Consider the following 17,210-nt stretch of genomic DNA (forward strand, 5'->3'; position numbering starts at 1 on the left):
CTAATAGTACCACTGTTCCCTACCTGGTCTAATAGTACCACTGTTCCCTACCTGGTCTAACAGTACCACTGAGGATTTGATGATCTCTCTCCACTTCTGCAGCTCAGCGTCATGGTAAAGCTGTTGCGATTCCAGGAGCTGGGCCCACTCCATCTGCGTCTGGGGCAGTTTACTAGACAGAAATACACACATACTGTCAAACACACCCAGATGCCACGGCCAAGAGCAACTTAAAGCTAAGTATTGTTCAGGGGCAATTCTGCAGCATTGTTTGTTGAGGTTGGGAAAACAGGATGAAGCCCATGTGGTTTTCAGATGAAACTAAACAGGCATATGCAGTCTGGGTTTGACTAAGTACACAGTCACATCAATTATAGTATTATGTAGGCAATAGGCATAATGCCAAAAACCTATGGGTGGTTAGCGACTTAGCGTACCTTTCATGTATCCGCAGCCCTTGCCAGGTGGTAAGATGCTGTGCAGAATACTCCAGCATCCACAGCTTATAGAACAGCATCATGTTGAGGAACACCAGCAAAACCAGGCTGAAGGAGGAGAGGAAAACAGAAGAATATAAGGAACAAAGGAAAGAAGATGAGTAATGAAAGCTACACAGGTGCTTTAGTCTGCATATTCATTAACCTCTACAGGATCGGTGTCCAGACCTCGGGACGGTTGAGCTAATGTAGGCTAATGTGATTAGCATGAGGTTGTCAGAAAACAAAAAAAATCCCAGGACATAGACATATCTGATATGGGCAGAAAGCTTAAATTCTTGTTAATCTAACTGCACTGTCCAATATACAGTAGCTATTACAGTGAAAGAATATCAAGCTATTGTTTGAGGAGAGTGCACAATTATGAACTTGAAAATGTATGAATAAACCAATTAGGCACATTTAGGCAGTCTTGACAACATTTTGAATAGTATGCAATAGTTCATTGGATCAGTCTATAACGTTGAACAGACATTGCTCGGGGGCTAGAATAATTCATTATGGCCTTTCTCTTACATTTCAAAGAAAAATACAAAAAAACATGTTTTTTTTCTTTGTATTATCTTTGACCATATCTAATGTGTTATAGTCTCCTACATTAATTTCACATTTCCACAAACTTCAAAGTGTTTCCTTTCAAATGGTATCAAGATTATGCATGTCCTTGCTTCAGGTCCCGAGCCAGACACAGTTAGATTTGGGTATGTCATTTTAGGCAAAAATTGAAAAAAAGGGGCGGATCCTTAAGAGGTTTTGATGAACCAGTTAAAATGAGGGAGGAGTATGTTTCCTGTTCAGGTCTAAGTGGTTTATCTTTAGCCAGATGTACCTTAGACAGATCCTATGGCAAGCAATGAAAGGAGAGGAGAGGAGAGGAGAAGAGAAGAGAAGAGAAGAGAAGAGAAGAGAAGAGAAGAGAAGAGAGGAGAGGAGAGGAGAGGAGAGGAGAGGAGAGGAGAGGAGAGGAGAGGAGAGGAGAGGAGAGGAGAGGAGAGGAGAGGAGAGGAGAGGAGAGGAGAGGAGAGGAGAGGAGATGAGAGGAGAGGAGAGGAGAGGAGAGGAGAGGAGAGGAGAGGAGAGGACAGGAGAAGAGAGGAGAGGAGAGGAGAGGAGAGGAGAGGAGAGGAGAGGAGAGGAGAGGAGAGGAGAGGAGAGGAGAGGAGAGGAGAGGAGAGGAGAGGAGAAGAGAAGAGAGGAGAGGAGAGGAGAAGAGAGGACAGGACAGGAGAGGACAGGAGAGGAGAGGAGAGGAGAGGAGAGGAGAGGAGAGGACAGGAGAGGAGAGGAGAGGAGAGGAGAGGAGAGGAGAGGAGAGGAGAGGAGAGGAGAGGAGAGGAGAGGAGAGGAGAGGAGAGGAGAGGAGAGGAGAGGAGAATCACATTCAGAAGACAAACAAAACAAAGAAATGTTTAACACAGAATCAGATTTTTGCTAACTACTAAATATTTCAAAGAGAGTTGAACTGAAATAACTACAAATGATACACAAATGGTTAAGATGGATCTGAGAGTGAGTGTGTATACTGCATGTGTGTGTGTGTGTATGAGTGTGTACTCACACAAAGCTGATGATGAGCAGCAGTTTGGACACGCTGTAGAGGGCGAAGCCTCCAGGAAGGTGCTCAGGCATGTGCCTGGTCTGAGTGGAACCTGAGGGGGGCAGCCCAAACACAGACAAGGTCAACTAGATATATTTAACACAATGTGATGTGTGGAAATGTATAACAGTGTATGTAATGTATGTACCTTATGAAAGTGTATAAGAATCTACAGTGCATTAAGAGTTTATAAGAGTATAAAAAATATAAAATATATAATATATATAATATAATATATATAGTTTATATAATATTAACTTTTTTAAAGTGTCCCCCTGCCATCTGACCTGTCACGCCCGCATGTTTGATGCGGTGGATGACCTCATCGTCGGTTGGCGTGGTGACGGGGCTGAGGAGGGCGTCGTCCAGGTGCTGGCTCCGTAGGTGGACCAGGGGTCTCTTCCTCCGTCTCACAGACGTCTTCACCCCATTGACCTTGGGAGAAGGCAGGGTCGACCCCAAAACCACATCCTCCACCTTCGACAGCTCCAACTCTGACAGGGCACCACAGAAGCCGTTTTTACGTTAATACATTAGGATGGCATTCAGTCATCAGATTAAATGTTGCTGGATATTTGGTGTGACAGACATAACAGCTAGTAGAGGAATTTACCAAGATGGCGGAAATTCTCGTCCAGCCCGCTCCAGAAGTTCTTCTCGATAAAGCCCTTCACTAATCCCCATGGCTGTTTTCTGTAACGCAGCTCAGTGGACACCCTAGGGACAAGGCATCCACTGGTATAAGTTGAGGCAGTGTTTCTAAATGAACATGTAACAGTTTCAAGAGCCACATGTTATTACAACAGCTGCTATAAGGCCCTCCTCACCTTAAACGGCACTTGTTTTTGGCCACCCGTGTCAGCATGTAACGGTTGAGCGTGTAGAAGTAGTCGTGGTAGGGCACGTCGTGTGTGATGACCTCAGCATCGATGATGTAGCACTCACTCTCATGGCTGGCCTTGTACAGTGTCTGCGTCTCTGTGACCGTGGCTGTCTTGGGGGCCAGGGGGTTGGACAGGGAGATGGTGTACATGATCTCTCTCGTCTGGTTCCCCGCTGCGTCGTCCTTCTTCCAGGGGTGAAACACTATATCTGTGTGGCATTATATGGATACACATTCGATCACTACATAGTCAAAGGACAACACCAATGGAAGAGACAATAATGTGACGCTAACGCCAACGGACAGAATGTCTGACGGACCTGAAAACCTGCGCTGCTCCATGAAGTCGGTCATAAACTGGGATTCTGTGAAGAGGATGTCATACATCTTGTCCACACTGAACTTGTAAACCTCATCGATGTACTGTCTCCCTTTAAGGTCATCGTGGAAGGCCTGCACCTCCCCTGCTGGAGAACCATAGAGGGAAACACACTTTAGATGAAGTGCCCTTAGGGACATAATAACATATGGAGACAGTATTACCAAGACTTAGCGGCATCCCTGAAGAGCCTGTTTTATGCCATATATACAGTATATGCATCAAATCTGTTAATGGACGGAAGATTGAAGCCGTACCCTCGTCGTGGGTCTCTGAGGAGTCGCTAAGTTCGGTGGGGATGTCTTCATTGTCGTTGAAGTCCAGGGAGGTCGAGGGCACCAGGCCGCTGGCCTCCGCTAGCCTCTGCTCCAGCACCAGGGGCAAGGCCAGCAGTTCTCCGTCAGGGAGGCAGTCGATGTACTCCTCTGGAGGTAGGTCAAACTAGGACACACAGAGGGGGGGGGGGGGGGGGGGGGGGTGTCAGTCACTAGAAAGGCACTGTAGGATACTTTAGTACATAGTTACGAGTAGGATTGGGCTGTGTTCATGTTTTGGTTATCAAATTACGAAACATTCCCCATATGCAAGTTATAGGGCAGAATAACAAATGCATTTCCCACTCCATCAAAACAAATAACATAACAGTAATTGATTTAACCTCTGACCTCTATTATGTCGCTGAGACTCACAGAGAGGGGCTCGCTGCTGATGGATGAGCTGATGGTGCTGTTGGTGATGATGCATTTCTTGTGTATGGATGGTGGGCTGCCATCGTGTTTGGCCTCCGCGCTGCTCTTAGACGAGTTGTCATTACTGATCTCATTCTCCTCGTTAGGGATCTCCTCACAGAACCTGCACCATCACCGTGGGGGAACAGGGACCAGCTGGAGGTTAGGGTTAGGAGTTCTGGAGTGTTGCTGAGAGGGATGTGAAGCGGGGCTGAGAGAGTGGTGTGTATTTGTGTATGCTTCAGTAATGAGGCCAGCCTCTCATAACAACCCGCAGAAGATCAAGGGCATTTTAATCAACCATGGTAACTGATGAGGCATTGTTTATATCTGTAGCCATGGAAACCACACCCACCCCATGGTGTTGAAGTCGTCGTCAGGGGGAACGTAGTCTTCGTCGTCACTGGTCAGGCCTAGTTCGTTGCCATAGCACTGATGGACAAAGTGCCATAGCTCTTTGGGGCACAGGGGCTACAGCACAGGGTTAGAGACGACAATCAGTACGGCAGAGACTTGGATTCAATGGAAAAGAAAAGTAGCAATATACTGAACATGTAGATCTATTTGTGATGAGGTTAATTGAGGTTGCTGGCTTACTTTGTCCAGCAGTGCATTCTGCCATAATCTGAACATCATCATGTAGGTCCTGTCCCGCGCTCCAAATGAGGTGAAAAAGTGCTGTGAGGAGAGAATGGAAATAATTCAAAAAATATGCTCTGAAATAAGGCTAAGGAGAAGGTTTGAGCCTCCCCTCAGTCAGTGAATGCCAAAAATTCAGTCCCTATCCTGTCTTACCTTCTCACCATCTGTGGACACCTGGATGGCATTGGGGATGAGGCGGGCTGTCTTCTCCTTCGTCATGGTGCAGATGTCCTTCAGCCTCACTGTCAGCTGCACACACATGCAAGCAAAATAGTTTTTGTTCCAGCATTGCTTAATATTCAGATAAATATATCTGTTGAACTGTTACTGAACCACAATAATGCAATATATACTGTGATGCAAACTATAGAAATACAATCAATTCTATTTCAATATTGCAAACTAACCAATACCAGAGTAATATAGATAAGATCAAAAGAACAGAAAGCCCCAGGCAGAGGCCCAGTGCGTACCAGCGTTTCCCAGCGGAAGATGTTGCTATAAAAACAGATCCAGTTTTCTGAGAGGTAGAGTCGGCCCTGCAGGAGGATGTCTCGTTGTAGGGCGCAGGAGTAATCTGCCAGCACAGGTCAGAGGTCAAATATCAGAGCCCAGGAAGGATACATCCACCCATCAAGGTCGGGGTTAATTATATTTCAACATAGTCAATTCAAAAGATGCATTACCTGAATTGATAGTTTAAATGGAATTGACTCCAACCAGCCGATGCAAACGTGTCCAAAACCAAAAGATTGTCCTGTATCCACCGTATTGCTGACAGAATTGGCCATAGTTGCCTAGTATTTTGCGTTAGTAACTCACCCACGATGAGTCGCTCTGTGTCCGGTAGCTGCTTGAAGAGCTTCCTGAAGTCCTCATTACGCTGTTTGTATGTGGGGCTCAACACCTGGAGAGATGGAGAGCAACAATGATAACTTCTTGAGAGAGGGACGACTCACACGTACACATTCCTGAACACACGCTCTCTATCTCACACATACACATTCCTGAACACACGCTCTCTATCTCACACGTACACATTCCTGAACACACGCTCTCTATCTCACACATACACATTCCTGAACACACGCTCTCTATCTCACACATACACATTCCTGAACACACGCTCTCTATCTCACATATACACACTGGACTGCATCCATTTTCACAAGGGCATTTTATACAAAAGCACAATCCCCTGTTGACATTTAGCCACTTCAAAACATTCAATAAGCATGCTTTTGAGCATCGTGAGCATTCCTAATGTGAGTCACATTCCCAAGACAACAATATATAGTAACATCATTATACGAACACACACAATGCTGCTTTTTGTGGCGCAACAGATAATATGTAGGACAGAGAGGGACAAAGACACAAATCAAATCTGTTCTGTTAGCAAACCCTTATATTGGTTTATCTTATCAAATTTAGTCTCTGTCCATTGTCGGTTTAGAAATGTTCTGTTCTCACACAGAGGAATTCATTCTCTCTTGTTACATTCTCAGGCATTAAGGTACATCTTATCTTGGGCCTGGATTCAGGCTTGTTTAAAGAGGGAAGTATTGCTGTGACCCACAGCCAGTGTGAGTGCAGGGGTGAGTGCTCTATGTGTCTGAGCCAGATGTTGTCTTTTAATAGGAACAGCTTCAGGAAACAATGCCTGCCAGTACGGTAACCAAATACATCCCTTCATGGGAAAAACCTCTCGCTGCTTCAATCAGAAGGAAAACATCAGACTGTTCACATTAACATCAACTAGCTACAGTACATGTTCTATACTCATATAACCAGAACAGCCCAGAATGGATAGACATAATCTGTTTCTGTTAAGCTATGAATGAAAACCACTGGTGCCTGTCAAGAAAACTTGGTAAATTTGAGAACTTTGAAGGCTGGAAAAATGGATTATGAGTCGGACATATTTACAGTCTAGAAATGTTCACAGAAAGTACTCTCTATAACTGCCTAACATATCAAGAGTATTAGAGCCCCTGTTTCACAACAAAGGCCTGGCTATTCCCCTTAAACTGCAGCCTTCTTACTTTGTCCAGGGAAAGGGTCCATGAGTACTATGGGAATGCAAATAGCTACTGACTCATGCCTTTCATTTCATTTGCTTTCCAAAATACAATTGCGGGAGGGAACCACAGAGTTATGCTCTTGGAGAAAGGTACAGTACACAAACTGCCCATCCCAACCTTCTCACCCCTCTTCCCTCCCCGCCGCTACCCCTCCTGGCATCAGCTCTCTGGGGGGAGGGTCAGTCACTTACTGCAGGGACCTCCTCTGACTCCCAGTCCTGGTCTTGGTTGTCCAAGGCGACCCAGCCCCACTCCCAGCCAAACTCTCCCTGGGCCGGATCCTGTGGGAGCCACCCAGCCAGGGCTTTATCCAGCTCCAGCACCACCTGCCAGTCTGACTCCAGTCCTCTGTGAGCCTCCTGAGCCTCCATATTCCACTCACTTCCCTCAGGCACACCTAAACTAGTGGTGCCCTCGTGGGGTCCTCAGAGCGGTCGATTTAAATGCGAGTGATCCAGTGGTCCAGGTCGGCTGCAGACAAACAGACAGAGCTGTTGTGTGTCCAGTGGTTGTTTCTTGGAGACTGCTGTGACTGACCCGGTATGGGTGCTACTCCCTTTCAGTGTGAGAGCTGGACCCAGCTGACTGCTGCCACATGATTCCAGTCCTCTCTCCCTCTCCCTCTGTCTCTATCAAACACAGAGAGGAGCTGCGGCCGTTGGCCTCTAGTAACCCTGGCCACAAGTCTTTTATTATAATGGCAGCTCTGGCAGGCATGCAGTGTTACCCTGTCCAGATCCAGACGCCTCAGAGTGCTTTGGTGAGCACAGCTCAGACACACCAGCAGCGAAAGCAAGAAAAATATCCTTGGTAAAGAGAAAAACACAGAGAAAGAGAGAGTGTTTCCTAACTGGAAAGGAGTGCAGCCCTGTCTCGCTGGCTGACAAGGTGATTGAGTTACAGAGGACAGATGTGCACACAACCTTCAGTTACTTCTATGCTCCGTGAAGAAAAACATGTCCATTAATCTTGAGTGGTGCGGCACGGAGTCGCATGACGCCTCAGTCTAATGCAGTTGGAGTATTGCACCTCTGGGAGTATGTCCACTTCCCCTGTTTTTGACCATTCAGGTATTAGAAAGCAATTGCATGAGAGGCTTAACACATTTAGAGGTGTTACTATTACTAAACACCCCCCCTGGATCCCTGTGACCTATTTCCCTACTCTCTACCACCTACAACTCTCCTGGCCCTTAAGGTCAAGTAATGCACTCCTGAAACCAGATCCCTGTCAGTTACTACGATCAGACTAGATAGACAGGCACAGAGATTGGTTCTCATCTGACTGAGCTGGGTAAAACAACCTATCAGCACAGTGGTGGGAGGTGGACACGACAACAGCAACGAAACAAAAACTGTGGCTACATTTGGCACTCCATTAGTCTCAGTTGTGGTTGGAATTGTGCCCTGGAATTCCGCCACCAATTCTACACCTTTCCTGCTTACTCAATTTCCACAACCCGCCTCAACATCTAGCCAAATCAGCGAGGAGAAATACGCTCCAGGAAACTGAATCTGAAGGGAAGCAAAATAATCCTCAGCACACTATTGAAACCAGTGCAGATCATTCACAGATCCCTCTCAGACGTGAACAGCTTTCGCCCTGTTGAAAATGCCTCTGCATCCCGTGAATAAGGTTCCATCAGACGTTGGCGAGCCATGCAAGCCCACTCTCTTCGAAAACTGCATCCAAGAAAAACAGTCAGATAATCGAGTAGTATCTGAATTCAACGTTTTTCCAAGAGCTTTTCCTAAAAAGGAAAATGAAGACTAAAGCAAATGCAGAAGCTATTGATACGACTATCTCCCATCTTCTCCAGGTGACAATGTGACAAGTCCTAGGACAGTGTAGCTGCCAGGTGGTGATGGGGCTATAGACAGTCCCTGAGGTGGCGGTTAATCATTAACCTGCTGGGTAAACAGAGAGAGATGTCGGAGACCGGCACAGTCAACCAGGGTGGGGCCCCATTAGTTTCAGGGATGGTTTACAGTCTATCCCCACACAAACAATGACGCCAGTCTCTCACCCCACTGTCCGTAGGTTGCTACAAAACCACTGTAGAGAGGAGTGGTCAGGAAGGTGTATGCATGTGTATTGTAAGTGGCACTGTCAAGGGAGTGTGCATGAATGTGTGTGTGAAGACTTTCGTCTCTATCTGAAACACACCTTTCTTTGTCAATTTCCCTGCCATTGGTCTGTTAATGCTAGGAGGGTGGAGGGTCTGTTGATTAGAACCAGATGTGGGAACAGCTCAGCAGAGAGGTGCTGGCTGGTTTAGAAACACAGCCAAGCCAGGATCTCTGACTATTCACCCTGTCCTGCATAAGACACACTGCTGTAAAAAATATGTGTTAGATCTACAGTGGTTTCCTTTGTGTGAGAATCTACCTCAGAGTAAACATGTTCCCCCCCCCCCCCCCCCTTCTCTCTCTCTCTCATATGCAGGGGAGATAAACTAGAATGTTTTCATAGACCAGAGAGTATGAGGAGGTAGACATTTCACCTCACAAATCTCTAGGAGAAAAGCAGTCTCTTAAACCAGCCACTTTAGTCACTGTCGATACTATGAGCCACTACATTCGGTGTCTGGCAGACATTGATTTCCTTGTTAATACCTCAACTCCCTGCGTAGGTCCTGTACAGTTGCCATGAAAGCATTGCAACAGAGTCATTAGGAAAGTTGATACGGCAGGGTGGGGCCTGTTGTGTGTCTCTACTGGGCTTAGACCTCATATCAGGACGGTTGTGATGTAATCCCAGTAGGTTCAGTGCCATGGGAGAACATCACTGCCTTGTAGAGAAACACAGTGACTGCATTGGCCTAACACATACCCTCAGGTATAGCACTGCATCAGACAGATACCAATATACGTTTCAATGGTCCAGAACAGAGATTAGGCATAATTACATAGTTAATGCTTCTGGGAGCAACATCATGTCTAGATTGGCATTATGATGCTTTCCTTTAGTAATGGTAGAACAGTAGAGAAATGAATGTGAGTAGCTAAAGGTGAGAGTATCAGAAAGCATTAGATGTGGACCATGTTTTTCCTCAACATTCTGGAGAATCCCCATTTCAGGTTTCACTATGCAACAATGCCCAACTATAACCAATGAGTCCATAATGACAAAACGAACACATTTGAAGACGTGGGAGGACTGGAACATGCTAACCAGTCTCATGCTCCATTCCCCTGTCATTCAAGGCATTCAGGGCTGCTCCAGACACTGACCATGGTCCGTGGGTTTAGTATGATACATTGAGCAGACTTGTTACCACCTCGGGTGTATTCAGTAGTCGCAGACTACTGGGCACAGCAGACTGGCCTGTTGCAAAATGTTTTGCAATGGAAACTGTTTACCGTTTACTCTAGGAACCAAATGGAAGCAAACGGAACGAAACAGGGAGGGACATACAATAATTAATCCATTAGAAACTCTTGTTTTTGTTTACCTCAAAAAAGAAACAAAAGAAAAAGAAACATTTTCCATTTGGAGTAAACAGTTTCCGTTGGTGAAATTTTCGCAACAGACAAAATGTTTTGCAACGGTCTCCGACTAATGAATACACCCCTGTTGCATCACCACCATCACAGCTCTGAGAAGCCTATAGTTCCCCTTCACACAGCAGCCATTTTGAAAACACACTTTTTCCAGACACAACCACAATGTGGCCATGGCATTGGGTCATCTAACCACCATAGTGCTGCACATTGTGGCTTCGCTCTCAGGTGAAAGCAACATACTGATCAATCAAATCAATGAGCGATGAGGAGCAGACAAGTGGAAAGGCAGACCAGCCAAGTGATCCAAGAAAAAGGAATAAGCAGAGAGATATTTGAAACGTTGCACAAGAATACAAGTAATGCTTACTCTCAGGATGTGTTGTCTTTCATGCTAGGGAGAGAGGGGGAATATATAGACACAAAGAACAACAAAAGAAAGGAATAAAACAACAGAACAAGGGAAAAGAGTCCCACAGAGACACCATAGGAGAAACCATGGCTTCATAATACCACCATATCTGGGTATCAAATCCTTTCTCACATAAAGATGGCCAACTGAGCCATCAAGTAGATTTACTTGGCTGTTTTAGAAGAATCATAACGAAAGGAACTCATTTCAGCCCCATTAGAATGTAGCAACCTTGTCTCTTAGTACACTGGCCGGCAACATTGTGTCAAGTCAGGACCTCTTGGTGTAATGGTCTTGGTGTTGGACTGAGATCACTGGATCAGGCTGTCACCATACTTTCGCTACAAGACGCTTCTGTCTGTCAAACATTTCATCTATGAATCACATCTGTAGTAAGGTATAGGAGTTTGCAACAAAATGGACACTTTTATTCATCCTCACAGCATTTGGTTCATTCATTATTAATCAGTCATCAGTCATTTTCTCTGATTAATTCAGCATGCCATCACACTGTAAACCTAGATTCTTAGAACTCTAAATCCCACTGGTTAGCATCCTGGGTAAGCCTCAGCTCCATATGAAGGTGACCTTTGGCAAATAACCTTGTGTGATTCTAAACAGGGTCTAGGACCCTTCACCTCATAATCTCTCTCTCACACACACACACACACACACACACACACACACACCTCTTAACAGAAATAGTAAGAAGAGGATGAAACTTACATTGTACCAGCTCTGGCTCTTCTGTAGACAACGAGGAACAAAGCAGATAGGAGAGAACAAAGACAAGTGTAAGTCAATGAGACAAGGATACACCAATACTTGGCCACAGGGCTCAATATCATAAACACATAGAGGTCAAGGGACGATAAAAACCGACAGTGGGTATTTATAGAAGGTGTGAATGTCAACCTCTGGGTGGGCACCTCCTTCATTGAACACAGACCTCTGCTGCTATCCAACAGAGTTGTATCCCTTTGAGCTCGTCACATATTTTAGTTAGACTTTTCAACGATTTCTTGATTTCTTTGTTGTTTTTGGGCCTCACAAATATTCATTTGCATGGATATTTGATAAGCAGATGGTAGATTGGGCTAGGGTTGTGTGTGGTACAATATATTTATCTTTGTTTTTAAGTGTTTAAAATAATGTATTAACGATTTACAGTTGCTTCTAAATGCTTGCATATAGACATGAATTGTGTACTGCTGTGTGTTGTATATTTTCTGACAGCAGAGGGCAGTATACACACTGTTATTGGCAGGACCATAACAAGAGTGCTTATTCCAACCATAACTCACCTGCTTCTGTTTTATGGGGCTATAAAGAGAGTGTAATACGTCTCACCATTGTGATCCGAGAGGTAGGCATGCTAGGGAGATCCAGTGGGTGAAGAAATGGCAGGATAATCAAGCACGATTTTAGTGGTAAATAAATGTCAGTTTGTGTCAAGTAGTAAATAGCAGGAGTAGAACAAAATGGCTTCCTCTTGACGTCATTAAAAAACTTAACCAGGCAACTACAAATAATATGTTTTGTCATTTCAGTGACAACATACAAGAGGCATACTGGTGCGAGGCTACTATTGTCAATCAATCCTTTGGAGATGTGAATGTAGATAATCCAATATTTCAGCTATCAGATAAGCGTGTAGTGTTTCCTGTCTGAGAGTTGTGAGGCCCCAGTCCTGTCCCTGGGCTTTGGGCTCTGACGTGGACAGGGCTAATCTCATCTGAAGGTGACAGAGGCGTGAGAGACGACTTAAGCCTTAAGGTGTCTGCAAAGTGTGTGTGTGTATGCGTGCCATTGTAAATGTGTTTTAGAGTTGGTGTAATTGCATGTTTGTAAGTGCATCTTTATAGCCTACATGTGTGTAAATGTGCATGCATGTCTAAATCACATATTTGCTTCCCCATGAAGCACATGTGTGTCTGGGGATGTGTGTCAGCAGCACTACGAATCAGGTTAACACCCACTGATTAAGTGCACTGTGTAACAGAGAGAGCTTGTGTACGGTAGTAGTGTCTTGGCCTGGATTCTCCCTGAGGATCAGAAAGGCCTGGAACGACTAGTTACTTTACACAACCAGGCCAGATTCAGGGCCAGCTCTCTCAACCAACCAACCGGGCCAAACCAGAACTGGCCAGCACTAGCTGTAACCCAGACAAACCTATCAGGTATAACCCACATAGCTTCAATCAACACTAGAACAACAACGTAGTTCTGATGAACAGAACTGAGCAGGCTTGTTCGACCTAGTGGAACAGTAAATAAAGACTGTAGCACCAAGCCTAAAGAATAATCAGATCTAAGTGCATACATTTTCATACTGGTCCCCCATGGGAATTGAACCCACAACCAACTGCTAAATCCCACAATTCCACAACTACTAAAACACACAAGCAACCATGCTCTACCAACTGAGATGTTATATCAACGTTTTGATATATAACATTGTACAAAAGGAGGGACACTTTAAGGAGGGAGGAGAGAGAGGAGAGGAGGAAGTTCTGGTCTGAGACAGGAAATGGAAACAGGTAGGGGCGCTGACTGACATCACACCACAGGAGGCTGCTGAGAGGAGGATGACTCATAATAATGTCTGGAAAGAAACCATGTCTTTGATACCACTCCATTTATTCCTTCCCAGTCACTACTATGAACCCATCCTCCCCAATTAAGGTGCCACCGGCCATCTGTGCATCACACATCTACAGATGACGGGAAGAGGAGGTCACTGGTCAAATCAGGCTAGGGGATCAATGGGCAAATAAAAGCAAGAGGAAATGCTTACTTTAATCAGGTTAAGTCTGTCATACTGAAAGGAAATTAAAGAGAAAATGAAGAGTTAACCAACATGAAGGAAAGAGATCAGAAACAAGAGAGGGGAAAAGGCTTTGTTTTTGATTTACATGTGTACTAAGAGTACTAGGCTAAAACACTAAAATATCCAGGTTTGCGTACTTGTAGTGCCAAGACACACTATTGTCCTATCTAACTCTACTTTCATGATGTGTCCATGTCTCAGTGTTTTGGTCTGAGATGGGTCTTTATGCTGAGTCTCTATGTACTCTCTCTGTAGTGCTGCTTACTGTTTGCAGTTCCATAAACAGCCTCATTGATTGGTGACAGTGGGAGACTGAGCAGAGCCGTCATCACTGAAGCGGCCAGCCAATTAGTTAGTGTGGGAACGCCGGCCCAGGTCCTATACAGAGAGGAGCCCCTCTCCCTGCCTGTCTGTCTGTGTGTTTCTGGATTGCATTAGACTAGGGTGACAGAGCTCACGTTGCCTGGGCGACTGCACACAGTGCCAGGGTCATGTGACTCCCGCTGACCGCCGGCTGGGTGCTCACGTGGGACCAGAGAGGGCTGGCACTCGGCCACACCACGGGCCTGAGGGGTGATGTCATCGACTGGGTGTGCTGTGAAATGGGACAGACACCGCCTGAACACCAACTCAACTGACCAAATGTCGCTTGGCTGCCATTAACCCCATCCTGTCTGCCTGTCTCATAGTCCGTGACAAAGCTGAATGCAGCGAATGTGCTGACATGCATCAAAGGGTCCTTACATGAGAATGCTGTAACTAACCGGTGACACATGGCCTCTGCTGCTGTCTTGTCTGAGGAGAGGAGTGGTGTATTCTGGGCTTTTGGTGCGAGGCAGAGAAAAGGAGCTTCTGATGTAGAAAGCTCTAGGGTCATCAAAAATTCATGTCACACAGGAGTGGTGGAAAGGGATGCGGAAGGAATTTGACAGTCTCCCCCTGCCACCGTCCTTCTGCATTCAGGCACATACTCAGCATCTCAGAGATTAGGGTGCTCTTAGTTTAGACACAACAACGAGCTATGTTGAAGTTTTAATGGACTTGGGACAGGGGTTGGAGGAGATAGAACAGAAGCACACTGAGACAAGCTGGGAGAGAGATGTGTCTGAAAGCCAGCAGCCCTGCAGGGAGTTAGATGAGAGGAAAGGTGGCAGGGTGGCAGAGGGGGGTAGAGGAGAAGGTTATAGCAACATGGATACCATCTGCAGGGAGTGTGTTCAGATGGAAGAGGTGGGTGGAGGGGGCACAGGACAGCTCACAAGACATGGAGGTGGGGTGGGATTAAAGAACAGAAAAGAGTAATGCTTACTTTGGAAAGTCGCTTGTGAGACTAGCATGCATCAGGAGAAGAACAAAGAAATCAGAAACTAAAAAACTGCAAGATACAACAGCTGAAAGAACCCTTTTTTTTAAACAGTCAGTTTCAGAACACAGACATTTCATATGGCAGCAGCGAAAGTAAGAGAAAGCAAGCGCTCTGTGTCAAGAAGAAAGGATGAGAGAAGAGGAGAACACAGTGACAACAAAAGCAACAGGTGTCTGACACCACAAGGACTGGGGAGCACTGTGAACAGTGAGTGAATGGGAAAACGGATGAGAGGTGAGAGAGCCATTACTGCCAACTACCACACTCCTTATCACTTCACAACAATAAGATTTTCAGAGGAGGAAAGTACTAAATGTATCACCCAATATTCTCATGTTCATGTTTTGCTTGAGATGTACGCTGAGTTACCCACAGTCAAAGCTCCTGTCCTTCACTCCACTACCTTACTCTTCAATTCAGATTCGGATGAGCGAGAAGTGAGACTACAGCCTCTTGACCTGCCTACTACCCTCTGTCAGAACGAGCCTTGCAGAGTTGAGATAGCTGCAGTTAATGACTGCCTGAGTGCTGCGATGGAGTGGGCTGACTGACTGAGTGCCCGGCCTGTGATTACAATGCTGCTCTGATAGGACCAGATGGGTCCAGGGGATGTAGGGAGGGAGAGAGGGATGGAGGGTGGGAAAAGGGAGGGAGGGAGAAAGGGAGGGAGGGTGGGAAAAGGGAGGGAGGGAGAAAAGGATGGAGGGAGGGGAAAAGGGAGGGAGGGAGAAAGGGAGGGAGGGAGAAAGGGAGGGGAAAAGGGAGAGGTAGAAAGGGAGGGAGGGAGGGGAAAAGGGAGGGAGGGAGAAAGGGAGGGAGGGAGGGGAAAAGGGAGGGAGGGAGAAAGGGAGAAAGGGATGGAGGGTGGGAAAAGGGAGGGAGGGAGAAAGGGATGGAGGGAGGGGAAAAGGGAGGGAGGGAGAAAGGGATGGAGGGAGGGGAAAGGGAGGGAGGGAGAAAGGGAGGGAGGTAATAAGGGAAGAATACAGTGAATACAGTGAATCTGAATATAGTGAAGCATCTTTCCTGATGATGATGGGTCCTTATCCACAACTGATGTGCTGAGGGTCTCGTTACTCAGTCTATGATTGGCCAATTGTACGAGAGTGACAGTTAGATCTGACCTATAGTTTGAGGATGGGAGTTGGACATTACCCTATCAGAGTCATTGCAGCGTTTATCAGGAGTACATTATACCACTGTCAATTGGGTCTACATGAGGATGGCATGTTTGATCCAGTATGGTGTGCCGATGCGGAGGTATGATGGGGGTAAAATCACTATGGAATGGAAAATAAAAGCTGATAAAACCATGCCATTTCACAAGATATCACTATATCTCACTCCTTCTCGTTGACTATTTCTTACAGAACATGTTTTATGGAATGCAGGAAGACAAGAAGACTTTACTGGCAACATTTGGAGGTTATCAAGACACTATGTCAGGGGTAAACAGTAAAAAACACAAATCTTATCACAAAACATAATTAATCCCCCTGTATCACCTCAGTGATCACCAAATAAATGTTGATTTCAGATTGTATTGGAAGTGATGTTCAGGGATGATACAAATGTCTTGCTGAACTGAAGTGATAGGCCAGACTGACATTATTTATTTGTGAGTTATGAATGCACTGTATGATGAACTAGTCATTTTGAAAATGGCACTGTTGGCAGTACTATTTGAGACTATGACCTACTGTCTTGTAGTATGATTGGTGGAAGAGGACTATTCCCCTGTACTGTGCTGTAGTGTAATTGGTGGAAGAGGACTATGATCCTGTACTGTGCTGTAGTGCTATTGGTGGAAAGAGGACAATGATCTTGTACTGTAGTGTGGGTGGTGGAAAGAAGAGGGCTCTGAGACGGAGACGGCCCACCTGCGCAGTGAGGCTCACCTTGGAGTTCTTGCCTCCACTGCGGGCGGACTGCAGAGAGTAGGTTCGCTGGACCACTTGCTCGGGGGTGGAGGGAGACTTATCAGAGGAGTGGTCCGAGTGGCCCTTCTCCACCATATTCTCACCAGGCTCCAGGCTCTGGTGCGTGGGTGAGCGCGAGCGTTTAGGACGCAGGACGGGCGAGCAAGCAGGCGTACTCCTGTTCGAGTTACTGGCAGTGCTGGGGGTGAGAAAGAGAGAGAGAGGGAGTATTAATTATATTTCTCTAAACTCTTTCATCACATCATGAAACGACATATTCTGCACTGTTAGAAAATGTAGGGACGGAGCAAAACCCATTAAAAAACAAATGACACACATTACATGACTAACAGTAGTAACTAATAGTACC

The 17,210-nt window shown here is 45.8% G+C and overlaps 1 protein-coding gene across 9 annotated transcripts in view; it reads right to left on the bottom strand.

Moving 5' to 3' along the window:
* Positions 1 to 17,210, bottom strand: part of LOC110504027 (protein Aster-B) — a 91,424-nt gene that overhangs the window by 5,845 nt on the left and 68,369 nt on the right. For 4 of the 9 annotated variants that reach the window (XM_090218737.1, XM_090218730.1, XM_090218735.1 and 1 more), the window contains 17 exons: positions 16,820 to 17,039; positions 11,452 to 11,472; positions 10,684 to 10,707; positions 5,549 to 5,633; positions 5,200 to 5,303; positions 4,880 to 4,975; positions 4,682 to 4,762; positions 4,440 to 4,555; positions 4,022 to 4,208; positions 3,614 to 3,797; positions 3,298 to 3,444; positions 2,922 to 3,186; positions 2,708 to 2,811; positions 2,382 to 2,588; positions 2,056 to 2,146; positions 438 to 545; positions 52 to 172 (listed from right to left, as the gene is read on the bottom strand). In XM_090218737.1, coding sequence (XP_090074863.1) covers positions 52 to 172; positions 438 to 545; positions 2,056 to 2,146; positions 2,382 to 2,588; positions 2,708 to 2,811; positions 2,922 to 3,186; positions 3,298 to 3,444; positions 3,614 to 3,797; positions 4,022 to 4,208; positions 4,440 to 4,555; positions 4,682 to 4,762; positions 4,880 to 4,975; positions 5,200 to 5,303; positions 5,549 to 5,633; positions 10,684 to 10,707; positions 11,452 to 11,472; positions 16,820 to 16,936 — 2,058 coding nt within the window. In that variant the 5' untranslated portion in view covers positions 16,937 to 17,039. Of the gene's footprint in view, positions 1 to 51; positions 173 to 437; positions 546 to 2,055; positions 2,147 to 2,381; positions 2,589 to 2,707; positions 2,812 to 2,921; positions 3,187 to 3,297; positions 3,445 to 3,613; positions 3,798 to 4,021; positions 4,209 to 4,439; positions 4,556 to 4,681; positions 4,763 to 4,879; positions 4,976 to 5,199; positions 5,304 to 5,548; positions 5,634 to 7,001; positions 8,658 to 10,683; positions 10,708 to 11,451; positions 11,473 to 16,819; positions 17,040 to 17,210 lie in introns of those variants that run through there. The other 5 variants (XM_090218732.1, XM_090218733.1, XM_090218731.1 and 2 more) reach the window with 5 other exon arrangements.

This window comes from Oncorhynchus mykiss, chromosome 24 (assembly GCF_057628025.1).
Source record: "Oncorhynchus mykiss isolate SJ-2025 chromosome 24, ASM5762802v1, whole genome shotgun sequence".
Lineage (NCBI taxonomy): Eukaryota > Metazoa > Chordata > Actinopteri > Salmoniformes > Salmonidae > Oncorhynchus > Oncorhynchus mykiss.